The 21,011-nt window shown below is 35.9% G+C and overlaps 1 protein-coding gene across 3 annotated transcripts in view; it reads left to right on the top strand.

The window, feature by feature from the left end:
- The window catches only part of PAFAH1B1 (platelet activating factor acetylhydrolase 1b regulatory subunit 1), a 118,139-nt gene extending 97,351 nt beyond the window's left edge, over nt 1–20,788 (top strand). For all 3 annotated transcript variants that reach the window (XM_081109362.1, XM_081109361.1, XM_081109360.1), the window contains 7 exons: nt 909–1,115; nt 7,741–7,909; nt 10,906–11,008; nt 11,736–11,964; nt 14,271–14,372; nt 16,068–16,224; nt 17,789–20,788. In XM_081109362.1, coding sequence (XP_080965488.1) covers nt 909–1,115; nt 7,741–7,909; nt 10,906–11,008; nt 11,736–11,964; nt 14,271–14,372; nt 16,068–16,224; nt 17,789–17,862 — 1,041 coding nt within the window. In that variant the 3' untranslated portion in view covers nt 17,863–20,788. The remainder of the gene's footprint in view (nt 1–908; nt 1,116–7,740; nt 7,910–10,905; nt 11,009–11,735; nt 11,965–14,270; nt 14,373–16,067; nt 16,225–17,788) is intronic.
- Nucleotides 20,789–21,011: the final 223 nt, after the last annotated feature.

Below are 21,011 nucleotides of genomic sequence, written 5' to 3'. Positions count from 1 at the left end.
AGAGCTGATTCATGCTAACGCGTGCAATCTGGGTACTGGCTGGGTTGAATTTACATAAACCTGACTTCAGGGAATTGATACTTAAGAACTTGATCTTGTTTAGATGGGAAAAATTAATGGAGCCAATGTGATTCTGAGAAAAGAACACTAAAATGTGCACTTAGACAAGTTATTTTTATCTCTGAGCTTTTTTTTTTTTTAACATTTAAACTCTTTATTGTTTAAAGTATTACATGTGTCTCCTTTATCCCCCATTGACCTCTCCCCTGCCGCTCGCGCCCCCCTCCCACTGCTCCCCCCCCCCCCCCCCCGCCCGCCCAGCACATGCCCTTGCCCTCCTACTATCTGTGTCCATTGGTTACGCTTTGAGCTTTTATTTTTATGTGTAAAGTGAAGGCAATAAATAATATCCTGGTCCTAAAATTTATATTTTTAGTAGGCAAAGTTAGAATGAATGAATAAATTGTTGTAAAATGAATTAATGCATCAAAATCTCTTAGAAAAGTATCGAAAACATAGATATTAAATAAATGTTGGCTTTTATTATAAATATTACTAGCATGTATAATGTAAACTTGGTTTGGGAAGAGTTTACTAAGAGTAACAGACATAGAGAGACCAACACAGGTGCACTGCTCTTCCTCTAAATAGTAGATATAAATTGAAATTTTTGAGTTAAGTAGTTAAGACAAAGTTATACTGAATTTTTCTTAATTTTTGGTTTTTATATCACTAAAATTTTGATGGTAGATAATGAAGATAATTTTTAATAAATGATGAATTCTTTGTAAATTAATGAAAAATTTTAAAGTATTCTGCATATATAGACACAAAATAAAAGCAGTTTTTTAAAATATCAAATAAAATTGGAGTCTATCTGTATATATAACTATGTGTTCATTTTCAAGGTTATGGAATTAGAGTCAAAACTAAATGAAGCAAAAGAAGAATTTACGTCAGGTGGGCCTCTTGGTCAGAAACGAGACCCAAAAGAGTGGATTCCCCGTCCACCAGAAAAATATGCATTGAGTGGTCATAGGAGTCCAGTCACTCGAGTCATTTTCCACCCTGTGTTCAGTGTTATGGTCTCTGCTTCAGAGGATGCTACAATTAAGGTAATTTTTAAAAATGAAAGATTTGCAATAGGGTAATTGTTAAAATCAGATTTAAATTTAATTGGGTGAAAGAAATAAAAACATCCTGAAAATGAGGACCTAGAAAGAGGGAAAGTGTGTACCTTACTTTTAAGCAGAGGTAATAGATGAAAATACAGGATTACAACACTAGTAATTCAGCAGATGAATATGTTCTGCAAAAAAAAAAAATTCAATAGAGAATTTATTTAAATTAGACTCTCCTGATATGTTTAATATTGGCTTTGATTCCAAACTAAATAGTAATTCTCTCCATGGGTGTAGGAATGTAGGTGCTTATCACTTTATAAGTTATGTATTTCTTTCATTCCCCCCCACACACACAATAATCATAATACATTTTAATATTTTATCTTTTAATCAGAGAAAAGGTTGTTTTTGTAATTCCCTTTAATCCAGACAATGGCAGTTGTATAAACCACCTGCAAAAAGACAAGTAAAATACAGTTAAAAGGTTTAGGTAGGTTTCTCTGTTTTAAGGCTTATTCCAGTTTAAGTTTCATTTGGAGAGGTTTAGGAGAATGTGGTTTAAGAGTGTATATATCACACGGCCGCAGTCTAACATAAAATGCAAGAAACGGTTAACTGTGACTTATACTTGTTCTTCATATTAAGCATTATTTTATGTTTTTCTTATGTGATTTCTTTAGTTTCTAAATCAGTGGCTTCCTTTTATCCTTTAGGCTGGCCATCCATGGGGCAGGCTGCAGAGTCATTGGAAGAGAGTCTTAAATTCACATGTGCATCATGTACTTCTGTAGGCTGAGATGATTACATACCTAAAACCTTAATATATTGCTATTTTTCAGATGTATGTAGATGTGTATGTAAATGATTGACTTAATGATAGTCTCCCTTATGTGTACTAAAAAACTGCACTGCTATCATGAGGCATAGGGGTAAAAGTAAACCTTTTTTAATAGATTGAATCCAGTCTTTTTTGTTGTTGTAATTGTTGTTGATCCTCACCCCAGGATATTTTTTCCATTGATTTTTTTGAGAGTAGAAAGGAGGGGTGCGGGAGAGAAAGCAACATCGATGTGAGAGAGAGACATTGATTGGTTGCTTCCTGCACAAGCCCTGATCCAGGATCAGGCCTGCAACCCAGGTACATGCCCTTGACCAGGAATCGAATCTGGACCCCTTGGTCCTCGAGGTGATGCTCTAACCATTGGAAAACCCAACCGGTGTTCAGTATTTACTATTAATTTTGCAGTAGTAGTTGAAAAGCATAAACAAAACTGTAAATATGCTATCTTAAAATATATCTGTGGAGTCAACTTGAAAATATTACAAATGGTACATACTTATTTGTTTCCCTTTACTTACCAGATAATTTTATATAAGTCCTGTTATTTTTAGATTGCCAAGGTTTATGTCATTTATATCTGTTTTATAACTGTGAATAAGTTTTCTATGCTTTGATTATAAAAATGGAGAACCTGCCTGGTTGGTGTGGTTGAGCATCAACTTAAGAACTAGGAGATCACTGTTCAATTCCCCATCAGGGCACATGCCTGGGTTGTGGGCTCAATTCCCAGTTAGGGGCAAGCAGGAGGCAGCTGATGATTCTCTCATCATTGATATTTCTATCTCTCTCTCCCTCCCTTCCTCTCTGAAATCAATAAAAAAGAAAATGGAGAACCAACAAACATCATTTACTCCATGAACAAAATACTATAAATAGAAGTTTTTAAATTTATATCTGTAATCAAACTATATATCTCAGCAACTACTTAACTTCTCTTCCATTTAGTCTTTATTTAATGTGCACAAATGTTTATTTCATTAATAACAAGCATTTGTGTTTAGTTTTATTTCCTTTTTTGATTAAACATTTTAGAAACACCTTTGTTTCTAATGGATGATGATTTTTAATGATTTAAAACTGATTGTTTTATTTGTATATGGAGGCATTATAGGGTAGTTAATGGTCCAGAGCCCAGGTTGTAGGTTCAAGTACTGACCCAGCCATTTAATAATTAACGTGATCATGGGCATATAAACTTTTTGTGCTTACCTTTCCTTCTCTGTGAAGTGAAGATAATAACTATCTCAGGGCTTTAGGGAGGATTAAATGCGTTATTACGGAGAAACTGCTTGCCACAGTGCTGGTCAGATACTAAAGAAATACTTTGTGTCAGCACTGTTCAGCAACATTAACAGATCTTCTTTGGATTTTAAGTTATTTTTAGTCTACTGTCATAAATAATGTTCTGTTTATTTTTATACATAAAGCTTTTTTCTCATAAATTACTTCCTTTGATAATTTGTAGAATGAAAACAAAAAATTTACTCTTCTATATATTTTCTTTCTTCAGTTGTGTTAAAGTTAGGTGATTTCTAAGTGTGCTGGTTGTGATAGAACTACTTTCCAAAAAACTCAATAGGAAAGCACAAAGAGCACATAGAGCGCATGCAAGAGGCAACCATTCTTGTGACTATGCTGGGCGAAGGGATTATGTTTAAGGCTCAGTTATCTCGTTTGTTGGGAGGGGGGATTAAAAATATGTCATAAGATTCTATGCTTAAAATAAAATAATATATACATAATGTATGTAGTATAGTGCCTGGCAAACTTAAATAGATAGATGGTAAGGGCTCAAAAAGCTGTAGCTAATGTTACAGTTATCAATAACAAAATTAAAATTATATTAATTTCTCTTGTGTATCTGGTAAATACAGCAAGGTTGTGTTCATTTATTTTCAGGAATTTCCTTTTAGAACCACTCATTTACATTATCAACATTTGAACTATAATAATTTAGAAAAACTGATAGAGGATAGATATTTGGAATAGTTTATTATAGTATTTTTATTTTAAATTAATTTTAATTCTCACCTCAGGATATGTTTATTGATTTTAGAGAGAGAGGAAGGTGGGGGGAGAGAGAGAGAGATCTACGTGAGAAACATGGATCACTTGCCTTCCGTACACACCCTGACTAGGGATTGAACCTTCAATCTAGGTATGTGCACTGACTGGAAATCAAACCTACAACTTTTTTTGGTGCACAGGAAGATGCTCCAGCCAACTGAGCCACCCAGCCAGGGGCTTCATAACAATATTTTTAATTGCACCATTTAAATTTTTGAAATATTTCTGGTTGTCATTTAGAACTAATTCTTAAATGTTTTAAAACATGAACAGCAACACAACAAAATACATTAAACTAATAAAGCAGATTAAGGATTGCCAACTTTAATATATAAACAGTTCAACCAATATGAAAAACAGAAATGTCTCTAAAAATGGACTGTAAGACATAAAGAGGTAATTCATAGAGGAAGAAAAATAGCTAATTTGGCCTCAGTACTAATAGAAGAAATGCAAATTAAAATTATAATATGTATAAAATCTGTCAAGCTATTTTGCTTTTTAAAATGAGAATTCCCAGTGGTTGTAAGAATTTGATGAAGCAGGCATTCTCATTATTTTGATATAATCTAATGGGAAAACAATTTAGCAGACTATATGAAGAGCTTAGAAAGTTTATACTTTTTGACCCAATTTTCTTTTTCCCATTATTGTGTGACCTAAGTATTGCAAAATGAGGACAGATATTTTTCAATATTCAAAGATTTTCACTTACATGTTTCCTATAAGAAAAAAAATTTTTAGCCAACCATAGGAATTTTTTTTTAAAGAATGCTAAGGTTTTTTGTTACTGTTTTAAGAATGCTGTTTTCTGTTTTAGAAAAAGAGAGAACGAGAGAGAAACATCAGTTTGTTTTTCCACTTATTTATTTATTCATTGGTTGCTTCCTGTATGTGCCCTGACTGGAGATTGAACCCATAAATGTCATATTGGGATGATGCTCTAACCAACTGAGCTACCCAGCCAGGGCAAGAATGCTATAAGTTTTTAACAACATGGAAAAACTCATAAGAAGTAAAGGGAAAAATTGAGTAATGAAGTATACATAGTCACTATACTTAAAGGGCATAGAAAAAAATGGGGAAAAAACCATGCCATTGTTAGGATAAGGGATTTTTTAAATTCCTTTTATTTCAAGTACATTATAATTTGGTTTTTATCATGAGCATTATTTTATAACTAGAGGCCCAATGCACGAAATTCGTGCAAGTGTAGGCCTTCCTTCCCCCAGCTCTCGGCACCAGCTTCCCTCTGGACCCGGGACTCGGGTTTCCCTCGCAGCCCCGACTTCGTCTGGAAGTTTGTCCGGTCTAATTAGCATATTATGCTTTTATTATTATAGATCATACAAAAGGTAAATATAAAGTAAACTTAATTCTTATTGTTGACATTTATAAACTAACTAAAATGCCGTTTACTCACCATTTATGAAGAAACACAGTTTGTTTTCTGGCTATATTTATTTTAGAGAAAATGTTTTAGTGTTATTTAATGAATACATGGAAAGAAAATTAACTGAAATTGGAATGAACTTCAAGATCACACCTTGCTCTAGCTGGTTTGGCTCAGTGGATAGAGTATCGGCCCATGGACTGAAGGGTCGCAGGTTTGATTCCAGTCAAGGGCACATACCTCAGTTTCAGGCTCAATCCCCAACTCTGGTTGGAGTGCATGCCAGAGGCAACCAATTGATGTGTCCCTCTCACATCAGTTGTTTCTGTCTCTGTTTCTCCCCCTCCCACTCTCTAAAAAAAGAAGAAAAAAAAAGATCACACCTTGTGTTCCTCTGAACTCTTGGTGTCAAAATTAAACACTTAGATAACAAAATAAGACCAAGGTATTACAAAAAACAAACTATAGACCAATATGTATGAACACAGATGTAAACTCCCTTACATATTATAAACAAATTGAATCCAGCAATTCATTGAAAGGATAATTATCACCAAGTAGGTGCACCCAGTATGCAAGAAATGGTTCCACATTTGAAAATGAATCAATGTGATACAACAACAACAATAGCCCACCTGGTGTCACTCAGTTGGTTGAGCTTCCTCCTGTGCACCAGGAGGAGGTCACAGGTTCAATTCTCAGTCAAGGCCCATACCCGGCTTACGGGTTACGGGCTCTATCCCCAGTAGGGGGCAGGAGGCAGCTGAACAAATACCTCTCTCACTGATGTTTCTCTCTCTTCCTCGCTCTGAAATCAGTGAAAACATTTAAAAAAATAGATTCAGAAAAAGCATTTGAAAAATTCCAATATCCATTCATGAGAAAAACTGAACAAGCTAGAAGGAGAGGTAACCTGATAAAAGGTAAAGGTATCTGATAAAACCTACAGTGGTCCTAATACTTACTGGTGGAAACTGAATGCTTTCCTCTGAGATCAGAAACCAAGGCCAGGCAGGATGTCCAGTCTCAACCAGTTGTATACACTTTTATACTGGAGTGCCTAGCCAGTGCAGTAAGGAAGAAGAAGAAATAAAAGGCATACAGATTTGAAAGAAAGAAATGAAACACTTCATTTGCAGACATGATCTATGTAGAAAATTCCAAAGAGCGTACAAAAAAGCCACTAGAACTATGACTGAATTTAACAGACTAACAGAATACACAGTCGATATACAAAATGTAATTGCATTACTATAAACTAGCAATAAATAATTGAAATTTGAAATTTAAAAATGCAACTTACAGTATCATCAAGAAACCACAATTAAGGATAAGTCTAACAAAGTTACACAAAATTAAACACATGTACGAGTACTTAAACATTACATGGAAAAAATTTGTTTATATTGGGAAGGGTACAGAAGCTTTCCGTTAAATATTTTTCAAAGATAGTTTTTCTTAGGTTCTTTTTTATATAATCATGTGTAATTTTTTTTTTTTACGTAACATTGTATGCATGTCATAAATTCATTATAGTTGCAAATTTTATATCTTAGCCATTCTACATTTGTCTAAATTGGTTGGTATATACCCTACCACAGATAAATTTGAAATTATTATGGGAAAAATAGAATTAATCATTTGACTTTAGAGCAGTATAATTGGTATTGGTGAAAGATTAACTTCACACTTGCATTTGGCCACCAGAATGAAAGTTCAGTATTTTCTTGAGATGCGTTTCTAATATTTATTCTTGATAGCTCATTATTTCTTTATCTTAGAAAAGTTATCTTTAAAATATGTGACTTTTACTTTTTTACATCAGAATGACATTCTTTTGTTAATCTGCTTTTCATGGACAGTTACGTCATGTGAAGTCTTTTCTTGGCCTCTTAGATATCTGAATTCCACTTATCTAGTACAATTGAGTACTCCTTCATTGTTACTTTCATTCTACATATAAATGCCTATCATAGCCCCCTGAAACTCTTTGTACTAAAATTTACTTATTAACATATCTGTTGTCTACTGTCAGATTGGGAAGGGACTTTGTCTTGTGGCTTTATATACTTAATCACTAGCATAATTAGGTGCATGGTAGATAATGTGGTACTAGAGGTCCATTTTAAAAATTGCACCATCAATTTTCTCTCTTAGAGGAAAGACCAATTTATACTGAAGATGTGCTAATTTCTAAGACAGTGACCCTTTGTCACTTTCTCAGTTAATTAGTAAGGTGCCAGACTAGCCTGCTGAGTGCAAATGTGAAACAAAGTGATGGGTTGATATTAACCAGTTTTTTGTTCATGTGACAGGTGTGGGATTATGAGACTGGAGATTTTGAACGAACTCTTAAGGGGCATACAGACTCTGTACAGGATATTTCATTTGACCACAGTGGCAAGCTTCTGGCTTCCTGTTCTGCAGATATGACCATTAAACTATGGGATTTTCAGGGCTTTGAATGCATCAGAACCATGCACGGTAAGGAATAGAGGGTGGTATTTGATACTGATTTCTCACATGGCATTCCAGAAATAAGAATATTGTTTTATATATATATATATATATATATATATATATATATATATATGATTTTTTACAGAGAGGAAGGGAGAGGGATAGTGAGTTAGAAACATCAATGAGAGAGAAGCATCAATCAGCTGCCTCCTTTACACCCCCTACTGGGGATGTGGCCAGCAACCAAGGTATATGCCCTTGACCGAAATCGAACCCGGGACCCTTGAGTCCGCAGGCCGACGCTCTATCCACTGAGCCAAACCAGTTAGGGCAAGAATATTGTTTTCTAACCGTGTGCAGGTTCCCTTCATTCAATTCTTAGTTGTCTGTGTTGTTGGACTATATGATGTAGGTAGTCCATGGATAAGCCATAGTTGAGAGTTGTTTTTGTTATGATGCTTTAAGTATCTCTTATTGAAATAAGTATTTCATATAAAGTATGAAAATTGTTTTCACAAATATTTTTTTTAATATATTTTACTGATTTTTTACAGAGAGAAAGGGAGAGGGATAGAGAGCTAGAAATGTCGATGAGAGAGAAACATCGATCAGCTGCCTCCTGCACACCCCCTACTGGGGATGTGCCCGCAACCAAGGTACATGCCCTTGACTAGAATCAAACCTGGGACCCTTTAGTCCGCAGGCCGACGCTCCATCCACTGAGCCAAACCGGCTAGGGCCACAAATATTTTTTAATAAGAAAAACTGCTAGGACATCTATCTGTTTTTGAGAAAATGAAGTTGTTAGTAGGATGTTTTTATTTGTCTTTTTTTTTAAATCATTTGTCTCAATTGGGAAACTGAAGTTGAGAGAGAGTGGGTATAGTAAAAGCTGGAATCCAGATTCCCTTGCTCACTTTTTAATACTATAGTCTTATTGTTAGGTTGTTGTCTGGGTTTTGTCATGGAGACTGTTCTCTGAGTCAGTTTAGCTTTGTGGAAAGAGCTTTGGAATCAGATATCTGGGTTTAAATTGCCTACTTGTTTACTTATGGCATTAGGAAGTTTTAACCTCTTTCATCTGCAAGATAGAGGTAATAATACCTCAATTACAGTGGGACCTTGACTTACGAGTGTCCCGACTAACGAGTTTTTCGAGATATGAGCCGTCTCTCGGCCAATTTTTTGCTTTGAGTTGCGAGCTAAAATTCGGGTTACGAGCCAGCTTCAGATACCCCACCGCTAGTTGGTGCAGCGAACGTCACAGTGAACGCCACAACATCAGCCCAGCATCACGTGTCTGACTCGTTCACTTTTTGATTTGACATACGAGTAATTTGAGTTACGAGCTCCATCACGGAACGAATTAAACTCTTAAGTCAAGGCCCCACAGTATAGGCTTGTCGTGAGGATAAAATGAGACCACATAGGCATACCTTGGAGATACTGTGGGTTTAATTCCAGACCACCACAATAAAGCAAATATCACAATATAGTGAGTCATGAATATTTTGGTTTCAGGACATATAGTAGAAGTTGTGTTTATACTACACAGTTCTATCAAGTGTATAGTAGTATTCTGTATTTTTAAAAACTCAGTGTACATACCTTAATTTTAAAAAACGTATTGCTAAAAAGCGCTGCTCATCAATCTGAGCTTTTAGTGCATTGTGATTGATTGATTTCTTTTGCTGGTGAAGGGTCTTTCTTGGATGTTGATGAAAACGCAGTATCTGTGAAGCACAGTGTAGTAAAGCACAGTAAAACAGGTTTTCTGTACTTGATTATCTTGGTTTAATACCTGGCACATAGAAGGTGCTCAGTAAATAAGGGTTTTTGTTTCTTTGTGGTTTTTTTATTATTTATTTGTTTAGTTTAAAATATGTTTTTATTGATTTTAGAAAGGGAGGAAGGGAGAGGGATAGAGAGATAGAAACACTAATCAGCTGCCTGCTGCACGCCCCTCTGGGGATCTTGAACCCACAACCCAGGCATGTTCCCTGACCAGGAATCGAACCAGTGACCTCTTAGTCCGTGAATTGAAACTCAAACACTGAGCGACACCAACCAGACTTGTTTCTTTAAACATGATGAAATTTAAATGTTTAGATTTTATATAAGGAATACATACTGTGTTAGTAATAAAATATTTTTCTAAACATATTATTCAAAAATGCTGGCTCTTGAGTAAGCTACATGATTACATAGAGAGTGTAATTTGAAGAGTGTGTTTTCTTCCCTAATTAAATGCATTCAAGGCTTACCAAGTAGAGGAATTCTGTTGAATCCTTTCATAAAATCTGCAGACTCCCTGGGGCTCTTTCCTTCAAGGATAACTGATTAGTTAGGATTGTGAATAATGTATATGGAATAATGCATTTTTTACCACCATGAATATCAACAAAAGATAATTTCAACCACTATTTTAAATATAGAATCATATCCCCATTTTTCTTACCTAGTCTTTTTAGCTTTATTTCTATTTTATGTCGTAGAATATGAACAGTGGAAATATTTGTGTGTTTTCCTAGTGTTCATACATAAACATTCAGTGTATTAATACAGGGGTGGGCAAAAGTAAGTTAAATTACCAGCCATCATTACTTAAAAGATAAATCATAAGTAAGGAAATGAAATAACAACAATAAAAAGATATAATACAATATTAATAAAGAATAATACAAGAATAAACTGTGTTTTGCATACTCACAGCTATAAACCTTCTTTTGCCCCACACTTACATATTCAGATACTGATGATACTGACACCTTATGGTTTTAAAACAGTTGTACAGTTTGAAATTTATTCATAAATTGAGTTGGCTATTTATTGTGGATTATTTTATTGGTACTAGTTCCTTTTTTGTGTAAATCCAAGTTTTTAATCAAATTTATAATAAAGCCCAGTGTATTTAAAGTTGCTGTGTTATTTAAAATCCCATGGTGAAATCTTGTGGTAAACAGGTTTAATTGCTCTTGGTGGCATATTATTTAATAATGTTGTTGTGTTATGTGTTTTAGGCCATGACCACAATGTTTCTTCAGTAGCCATCATGCCCAACGGAGATCATATAGTGTCTGCTTCAAGAGATAAAACTATAAAAATGTGGGAAGTGCAAACTGGGTAAGTAGATTTAGTTGAATATCTGGTAAAGAGATATTAGACAAAATTGTATTCTGAATGTTCCAATAATTTTAGCTTTTACCCATAATGATCATCATGGTAATTTTATTATGTACTTTAAAACTAAGTTTTGAAATCTAAATGTATCTTCCCCCAAAAAACAGAGAAATTATAAAAGAAAATCTATGTCCTTCAAAGCCATCTTCTCTGTAATGGCTTATTTTCTCTGTGGTCTTCTTTTAGGTTATCTCTCTGTGGGTTGAAATAAAATGTAGATAACATTTGTACAGGTATGCCCCTATTAGGTTTAATTTGGTTGTGCTTAGAATTACATGATTGTTAAAATAGAACCTTAACCTACTGGTTTTACCCAGATTAGTAGAGCATGCTTTTCCCCCAACATGGTTAGAAGTATTTTTGTTAGGTTTATTGTGTGTGTTTAATTTTGAAAAGATTTCCTCTCTATATTTTACTTTTTAGATTTTGTTGATTTGGTTAGCTCCTTAATGATTCTCCCATAAGCTTATTTTAACTGATGTTTGACTTTCCAGCCTGTCCCCATCTTTTATTAACCAGGAATGTACATTTATTCTGTTGACTTGCATACGATTTCACTAACTTGTTGTCATTCTCTTCATTCCAGTATACATTGTAAGTTTTGCATTGCTTCTGGGAAGTGTCCCAATGGATTACCATTCACAACATAAATTATTACTTATTTTGACAGCTACTGTGTGAAGACATTCACAGGACATAGAGAGTGGGTACGTATGGTGCGGCCAAATCAGGATGGCACTCTGATAGCCAGCTGTTCCAATGACCAGACTGTGCGAGTATGGGTCGTAGCAACAAAGGAATGCAAGGCTGAGCTTCGAGAACATGAGCATGTGGTAGAATGCATTTCCTGGGCTCCAGAAAGCTCATATTCTTCCATCTCTGAAGCAACAGGATCTGAGGTAACTATGGTTTATGTGTCATTTCATGATTTTATTTTATTGCTGATAGCTCAGAAACTTAGGTAACTTTTCTGATGCTCAATTTTAGAGCCATTAATGCATTTAAAAATCTGTATTCCAGAATTATGAATCTTATCATTTTTTACTCTTTTCAACTTGCAGGTGTTTTTATACACACACACACACACACACACACACGTAGCCCTGCGCACAAATCTGTGCACCAGTAGCTTGCCAATAGCTGGCTGCTGTCCTCCAGTAGCTCTCTGCCTGCTGCCCCGCCCTCCTGTACCTCCTACCCCACCCCCACCCCACCCCCCATAGCTTGCTGCCCTGCCCCCTCCTGTAGCTCTCTGCTGCCTGCTTGTAGCTCACTGCCCCCTCCTGCTGATTCGTGATCTGGTCATTACGCAGTCGGTCATTACACTTCACAGTGTAACGACCATTTGCATATTACATCTTTATTATGTAGGATATAATTTTTTTAAAATATATATTTAATTTCAGAGAGGAAAGGACAGGGAGAGAGAGAGAGAAACATCACTGATGAGAGTCATCGATTGGCTGCCTCCTGCATGCCCCCTATTAGGGATTGAGCCTACAATCCAGACATGTGCCCTGACCAGGAATCGAACCATGACCTCCTGGTTAATAGGTCAATACTCAACCACTGAGCCAGGGTGGCCGGGCGTGTTTATATTTTTAAGCCAGTTTGTATTAATGCTATCAGCTGACCTGTGTTGTCTAATGGGGGTAGGGGTTCTCCTAAAGAGGGAAAGTGGTTATTCAGATTATTAGAAATGCCATTGTTTTAAGAGTATACCAGTGCAGAATAAAACTTATGGAGAGGTTAAAGTTATCTTTTAGAAAAATCACCTTTTTTAATGGACATAATTATTTTTGATGGAATGCAGTTTAATATTTCTCACTCCCTCTCCCTTTCTCTTTGAAATCAATAAAAATATATTTTTAAAAAGTATTTGTTTAAATGAAGAATATTTCATATGGAGGTCTCTGATACCCTTGATCAGACTTTTCTATTACAGATTTTTTCCTTAGAGAGAGAGATCAATGTGAGACAAACATCAATCAGTTGCCTTCCAAAAGCACCTCGACCCAGATAGCCTGCAAATTGGGTATGTGCCCTGACCAGGTAATGAACTGGCAATCTTTTTCGGTGGGTGCACAGGACGATGCTCAACCAATTAAGCCACACCAACCAGGGCACTGTTGTGGATTTTTAAAAATTACATTTTAACAAGTGAAGGGCCCAAACCAGTTTGGCTCAGTGGATAGAGCATCGGCCTGCGGACTGAAGGGTCCAGGTTCGATTCCGGTCAAGGCCATGTACCTTGGTTACGGGGTACATCCCCAGTGCGGGGTGTGCAGGAGGCAGCTGATCAATGATTCTCTCTCATCGATGTTTCTAACTATCCCTCTCCTTCCCTCTCTGTAAAAAAATCAATAAAATACATTAAAAACAAACAAACAAGTGAAGGAGGAGAATCTTTCCTCTCCCCCACCCTTTCTCCATTGTATTTCTAAATGGAGCTTCTATTGTAATCTCTGTTTTGGCTGGCTGGTTGCATTTCGAATTCTTTTTACTGCCCTCTGGTGGTAGTTACATACAATATGTCATTAATTTGATTCTATCTGGACTTTATATATAAATGCTAAATTGTATAGTTGTAAGATCCTTCTTGATTACAGATGTCTTGAACATAAAGTTTATCATCTTGATATTGTAGAAACTACATTTTTAAATTTTTATTGGTTTGAGAGAGAAGAGGAAGGAAGAGAGAGAAACATCAATATTTATATTATCTGGGTCCTTCCTTGTAGCCTCTGTAGGTTAAAAGATGTGTGCTTTTTTTGGTGTTTTTTTTTTATTCCTCACCTGAGGGTATGTTTTACTGATTTTAGAGGAGAGAGAGAGAGGGAGAGAGAGAGAAAGAGAAACATACATTAATGTATGAGAGAAACATCCTTTGATTGCCTCCCGTGGGGGGTCGAACTAGCAACTTTTCAGTGCACAGGATGATGCTCCATCCAACTGAGTTACACCAGCCAGGACAAAACTTGTCCATTTTGATACAGTAAAACAAGATGAATAAGTCCTGGAGATGTACTGTACAGCATACTGGAAATTTGTTAAGGAGGTAGTTCTTAAGTCTTCTTACCAATTTTTATTTGTTAAAAAAATCATTTTTATAAAATTGGAAATATAGATCATGAATAGATAAAAGTCATTTAAAGTCCTTATGTAACTTCTTGCATGGGAAACTTAATTTTTATGTTTTATATAGACTAAAAAAAGTGGCAAGCCTGGGCCATTCTTGCTATCTGGATCCAGAGACAAGACTATTAAGATGTGGGATGTCAGTACTGGCATGTGCCTTATGACCCTTGTAAGTTTGAATAACCTCACTACTTCTTTGTTTTCTTTCCTTTTCTATTTTTAACTTTTTTGTTGTTTTTTATGGCTCACTTTTTTTTTTTTTTTTTAGTAATTCTTGTTGAAAGTATTACATATGTCCCCTTTTTTCTCCCATTGAAACCTAGATTTCAGTATGAGGGGATATATATATATATATATATATATATATATATATTTATATTTATATTTATATTTATAGATATATATATATATATATATATGATAGTACAGGATTGTGGACATTCCTGTTTGCCTAAGAGATTTCCAAGAGGATCTGTGGACATTAATCCAAGAAGCAGTTTTTGTAATTTGATAAAAATAGCTGTGTTAGTTTTAGAGATTCCTTAGGTGCTAACTATACTTTGAAGTTTATGATAAACACATGGAAGTATCATCAAGAATTAATTAGAAATTTAAACTTTCCTCTAGTAGTGTTCTGAGCCAAGTTCTGATATACAATATTGCTGTTAGAAAAGGTGGTCCACATTTAAAATTAAAAGCATGTGCTCTCCTCTTCTGTAACAACACAGGTCACTATTAATTCCCCTGGAAGTTTCTGGCTCCTATTTTTCAGTTGAAGGTGGGGGGAAGAGTATATCTTTTCTGCTTTATTTTGGTGCAAGCAACGAAATGTGATTTGACTTTTGTTGAGGCTTCTACCTCTAGTGATTGGTGGCTTTACTATAAGAGAATAAAGTTTTATAAATAAGGGCAAAAGCAGAGTAAACCAAAGCAAAGGACATGTCATCTTGGTTGTCTTTTTTATCTGCACTGTCCAATAGTGTAACTATACTAGCCTCATGCAGCTAATGAGCTAATGAAACGTGGCTAGTGAGACTGAAGAAGTGAATTAATTGATTTAATTTTGGTTTATATTTAAATAGCCCCATGTGATATTTTCTTACATTATTCTGTAGATGAATTTGGTGGTGTTTTTTAAATTAAAATGTTATGCTTGTACATACTGCTTTGCAGCAGACTTTGTTTCTGTTTTGTAGCAAACTTAATTTAGAAGGTATATGACACTTGCTCATGTCATTAGATTCACTATACATTAATTACATGCAGTGTTTTGATGAACATCTTTGTTAACTAAATCTCTGGGCCTGGTTTTAATTATTTCTTAGGCTAAATTGAAAGAAATGGAAATGCTGCGACGGGAATTAGGTGGATGGGTGAATAGATATACGGGTGACTGTATACCCTTCACCTACAGTCACCAGTTTTTAACATTTTTCTCTGTGTGTGTGTTTACCTTCATTTTTTGAACAATTTGAGTTACTTGACTTGTAGACATGACAACATGTGTCTCCTAAGAACAAGGGTATTCTACCATTAACCACAATACAATTATCACACTCAAGAAATTTACCATTAATGTACTAATAATTTCTCCAATTATACCAGTAGTGTTCTTTATAACTTTGTTTTGCCTCTAGGAGTCAGTCAAGCATCACTCATTGCATTTACTTGTTAGTTTCCACTTGTTTTTTTAATCTAGAAGAATTCCCTAGACTTTTTTTTTTTCTGTTTGTCTGTCTTTGGCTTTTTTTAATGTGTGTGTGCATGTAGTTTAAGTGGGCTTTGAGTTACAACTTAGTATTTTCATAGATGCTATTTAAGTAATTTATCCCTTCACTAAGTCAAATACCTTTTTGTTTTTAAGGTGGGTCATGATAACTGGGTACGTGGAGTTCTGTTCCATTCTGGGGGCAAGTTTATTTTGAGTTGTGCTGATGACAAAACCCTACGTGTATGGGATTATAAGAACAAACGATGCATGAAGACCCTCAATGCGCATGAACACTTTGTTACCTCCTTGGGTATGTATGAGTTATGAGGTTTTTTGAGCAGATAGATTTTGGAGTGCCAGGTATAACAAGTTTTATGTAATAACCATGTGGACTTTTCCAGGTAAGAAATGACCATGGATGGCTTTTAGGTCAGAATAGATTAAAAACTTAGTGAATTCCTGTCATTTGTTTTAAATTCTCCTTTCCTTAATTCTCTCTCGCCATTGTCAACCTTATAATACAAAAATTACTTTCTCCGTTGCACAATTTTGGTTCTGGAAACTAGAATTGTGAAGAGGATGCTTACTGATGACTCTAATAGGTAATTTTTCTCTCCTACTAGTTTTAAATTTCTCAAAGGAAATATTACTCAGCCCTTTTCTTCTGGCAGTTATAAGTTATCATGTACTAGAAGCTCAGGGAATGCTATTTAAGTTTAATAAGCATCTTTTAAAATATCTATATATATAAAAGCCTTGCCGAAACCGGTTTGGCTCAGTGGATAGAGAGTCGACCTGAGTACTGAAAAGTCCCAGGTTCGATTCCGGTCAAGGGCATGTACCTGGGTTGCGGGCACATCCCCAGTAGGAGATGTGCAGGAGGCAGCTGACTGATGTTTCTCTCTCATCGATGTTTCTAACTCTCTGTCTCCCTTCCTCTCTGTAGAAAATCAGTAAAATACATTAAAAAAAAAAAGCCTAATATGCAAAGTGTCTCCTCGGGAGTTCTACCAACTGGGAGTTCGATTGCTTGCTATGATGTGCACTGACGGCTGGCACAGGAGAAGGGAGGCCCCAGCCACCAGCCACTAGGGACCCTACCCATGTTCGAATTTCGTGCACTGGGCCTCTTGTGTGTGTGTGTGTGTGTGTGTGTGTGTGTGTGTGTGTGTTAGTTATTGATTTCAGAGAGGTAGGGAGAGGGAGATAGAGATGGAAACATCAGTGATGAGAATCATTGATTGGCTGCCTTCTGCAAGCCCCCACTGGGGATCACGCCTGCAACCCAGGCATGTGCCCTAACCAGCAATCTCCAACTGTGACCTCCTGTTCCATAGGTCGACGCTCACCCACTGAGCCACGCTGGCTGGGCTAATAAGCATCTTTACTATCATCTGGACCAGATTCTAGAAGTGAAGAAAGTGAATACAGTAAAATACAATACACTAGAGTATGATGGATCTAATGGTGAAGGCAAAGCCTCAGCAGAATAGGGGGAATCCATGTCACAAGATGGTTACAAGGATTTAACATGAATTGAATATAAACCATTAGTATTTAGCTTGGAACATAGTATATGTTCAGTAAATGGATACATAGGTTATCCTTGTAGACTTGAGTGTTTATTCAGCTTCATTTGGGATGGTAGTAGTGGAGGTAGATTTGGGTATTTTTTTTTTGAGTTGGTATTAACAGGTTTTAATCATGAAGTCTTAGTTTCCCTAATCTAGTTGATACCTTCCAAGGGTGGGTGTGTGGGTGTGTATAGAAAAAAGTAGGGTATTCCTGGCCCTTGGACTTGCGTGTGTTGTGGCTTATTAAAAATTTTATCTGTTTCAACCTGATTTTACAAAAGCCTTTTCTTTTTCTTTCAGATTTCCATAAGACGGCACCATATGTGGTTACTGGCAGTGTAGATCAAACAGTAAAGGTGTGGGAGTGCCGTTGATTGAGTCTCTTTTGGCCCCTCCTCCTGATTTTCCTCTGGATGCACTCTGATGATACCATGGTTACCCTATTGAGCTCTGTTTAAATAAATATTGTCCTTTCATGTAAATTATTCTGGATGTAGATTGAGCTTATTAAATGTTACACACAAAGTATTCATGCATGGTGAATCCAAATTGTATACTGTAAATTTACATACGTTGTCTAGAAGTACCATAGGGTTTAAAAACCTGGGCTGGCATTGGTCACACCAGGCCTAAGAAGGCAGAAATTGAATAATTGAACTAGGGCACTAAGCTGAATAAATTGACAGTGTCATTTTATGTTGGATTATTAATTCCTGTTTTTCTTTCTGCTATCTGTTGGTGCCTGACTTAATGGCCTCATTTGGGGGAAAGCGGTGGTTATTAGGGTTTTTTTCTGAAATGTGTATTTATGTAACATCACTTAAGTGTGCTTAATAAATCTTTAAGGATGTTAGATAGATAATAAGGCTACAATTCAAAATCTTCTGAACCATCTATGTAATTATTGAGGATTACACCTGGAATTTTTGTCATGACACATTTGCCAAATCAATAGGATACATTTGTTTTGGCAGCCTATCAAGCAAAGGCTAGTGGCATATTTATGTAAGAAAATGAGTGTAAATCTCAAATAAGAAAAATTTCAGCAGCTAATAGCAAATCATTTATTTCATTGGGTCTTAATGCTTTGTAAGCAGATTAAAAAATACTGTAATACTGTAAGCTTCTATTCTCCACATTAAACACACTTCTAGTTGTATTCTCCATACTACTAGACTGTGTAGTGATGTGACTTCCAAGTAGAATTTAATCTTTCCATTGAGTGTGTCATGATACAAATCACTATTCATTTTTGATGTTTTTTAGAGATGTGCAATGTGCATTACATAATGACAGAAAGATTGAAAAGCTTATGTATGCTCATTTTAAGGGAGAGGGAGAAATATAGCAGTTTTGTTTTTCAACAGGAATCTGACCAATTTGAACTGTGTTTAACTTGCAAGTTAAAAATGACAGGGTTTAATGGAGCGTGCATAAAATGTACTGTGTTTTCACCTTTTGTTTATATATAAATGTTTATAAGCATATGGACCTATCTATTAAGTGGATAAGTCTGTATATGTATATCACACACATACAACCTCCATGTCCTTGGGCCCTGGGTTTTTGAAGAAGTGCTAAAATACACAAATAGAATAAATCTTGCTGTGGAATACCGTGCTTTAGAATAAACCCTTTTTGATCTTAACGCTTCTGAAAACTAGGTCTGAGTCTATGGGAATTTTTCCCACTCACAGGAAAATCACTTCTGCCTAGCCAGTGTGGCTCAGTGGTTGGGCCTCAACCTATGAACCAGGGGGTCCACCCAGGTTTGATTCCAGGTCAGGGCACATGCCCTGGTTGTGGGCTCAGTCCCCTGTGTGGGGCATGCAGGAGGCAGCCGATCAATGATTCCCTCTCATCATTGATGTTTCTCTCTCCCTCTTCCTTTCTCTCTGAAATCAATAAAAATATATATTTTTTAAAAATAACTTCCATTATCTGCCTCTACCCCCAATTTGGCAGTTCAGCATTTTACATTTCCCTGATAACATTGTGTATTGTGATCCAAAGTTACTACAAGTAAATTTAAGAGAATTTTTGTCTATGACTTTGGAAATAATATTCCATTACAAATTATTAAAAAATTTTATTGCATAGCTAACCAGGTTTTTTTTTTAATGGTTATTTGAAAAGTTAATGAAATAACAAAAACAGTTTAACAAATTTATTCTGAATTTCATTTTATTCATTTGTTTAATGTGGTTTTTAAAACGTTCCTTTTAGTATTTAATGGAAATTTGGTTTCTGGAAAAGACAAAGGGTTAGAATTAATGTCCTGTAGATACACAGAGAATAGATCGTATATTTACTAAAAGTTTTACGTCTAGCTTGTGTATTTTTGTTTGTTTGCTTATTTGTTTTTAATTCCTGAAAGACCTCTCTGGAAGGAAAAGTGTTTTTGAGAACTAATGGCTATTTTTGAGGACAAAAATTACAACTTAAGCTAATTTCTTAAGCTCAGAATAACTTTCAGGACAATACTGCCTCACAACCCTGCTCACACTGAGAAGTCTTTTTTTGTTTGTTTGTTTTCTCCTTAGCTGTTCTGACTGGATTTTTCTACAAAAGCTATGGAAAATATCTTTGTTCTTGTTTGCTGCTATTTCCTGTCCTGTTTTAAGAAATATACCTAGAAATGGTGCATCTTAACATTTGTTTGTACATGTATAAATGTCTTGTATTTTGATTCATTTTTAGCATGTAGCAACACAAATTGTTGAAGGGTAAGCCACAACATCTAGAAATCATTCATAGATACAAACAATAAAGGAAAAAATGGTACCGATTTAGGAGGAAACAAAGCTGCTGTCCACTGGGTTCTTCTCCCGCAGCATACAGTGACTCTTGTTGACAAAGAAGGAGAGACGTTGTTACTCTGTAAACAAAGTTTCCTTCCTTGGGAGATTGCCACAGCCTGCTGCTTAGTTGAATTACCAGACATCCTCCATTTAAGAAGCAGCGAACATTGAATCTCAGGGATGGTCCTCAACTGGATCCAAATGTAAGGAGCCCTGTTTGAATAATGAGGGGGTGGGGGAGAGTGATCCATCCAGAATCCGATTTTCAGAGGTTTCCTGTACTGTTGTTTGAAACTGCCCTGTTGATGCCCTTTCTTCCCGTTTTCTCTGTCTGCTGTCTAACCCTGTGCCTTGCCTGGGATAAGTACAATGATGAGGTTACTGGTTTGGATTGTGAGTAGAGGAATTTATTAATTGGTTTAGAGGTTCACTGCTGCTTTGTCACTTTCTCAATCAAATTGGCCATTTATTTATGAAATAAAAAGCTGGTAGAATCGCATCCTCAGATGATTATTGACTTGTGTCTGTGTGAAAAGACATTCCAGTGCCACCCTAATATAACGTGCCCACGAAGTCCTCGCTGCACTCTTGGAAGTGCAAGCCACGGAAACTGGTTTAGACATCACTTGGAGAATAGTTGCTTTTTGACATGGCATCTTGCACTTTAGGAGACTAAGGCCGTCCAGTTTCGTCCATGTGTGGTGTGACCAATGGTGTGCCCA

This window comes from Myotis nattereri (assembly GCF_964212035.1).
Source record: "Myotis nattereri genome assembly, chromosome: 16".
In the NCBI taxonomy this organism is placed as follows: Eukaryota; Metazoa; Chordata; class Mammalia; order Chiroptera; family Vespertilionidae; genus Myotis; species Myotis nattereri.
Note: the sequence above shows the minus strand (reverse complement) of the source record. Positions and strands in the feature narration are given on the sequence as shown.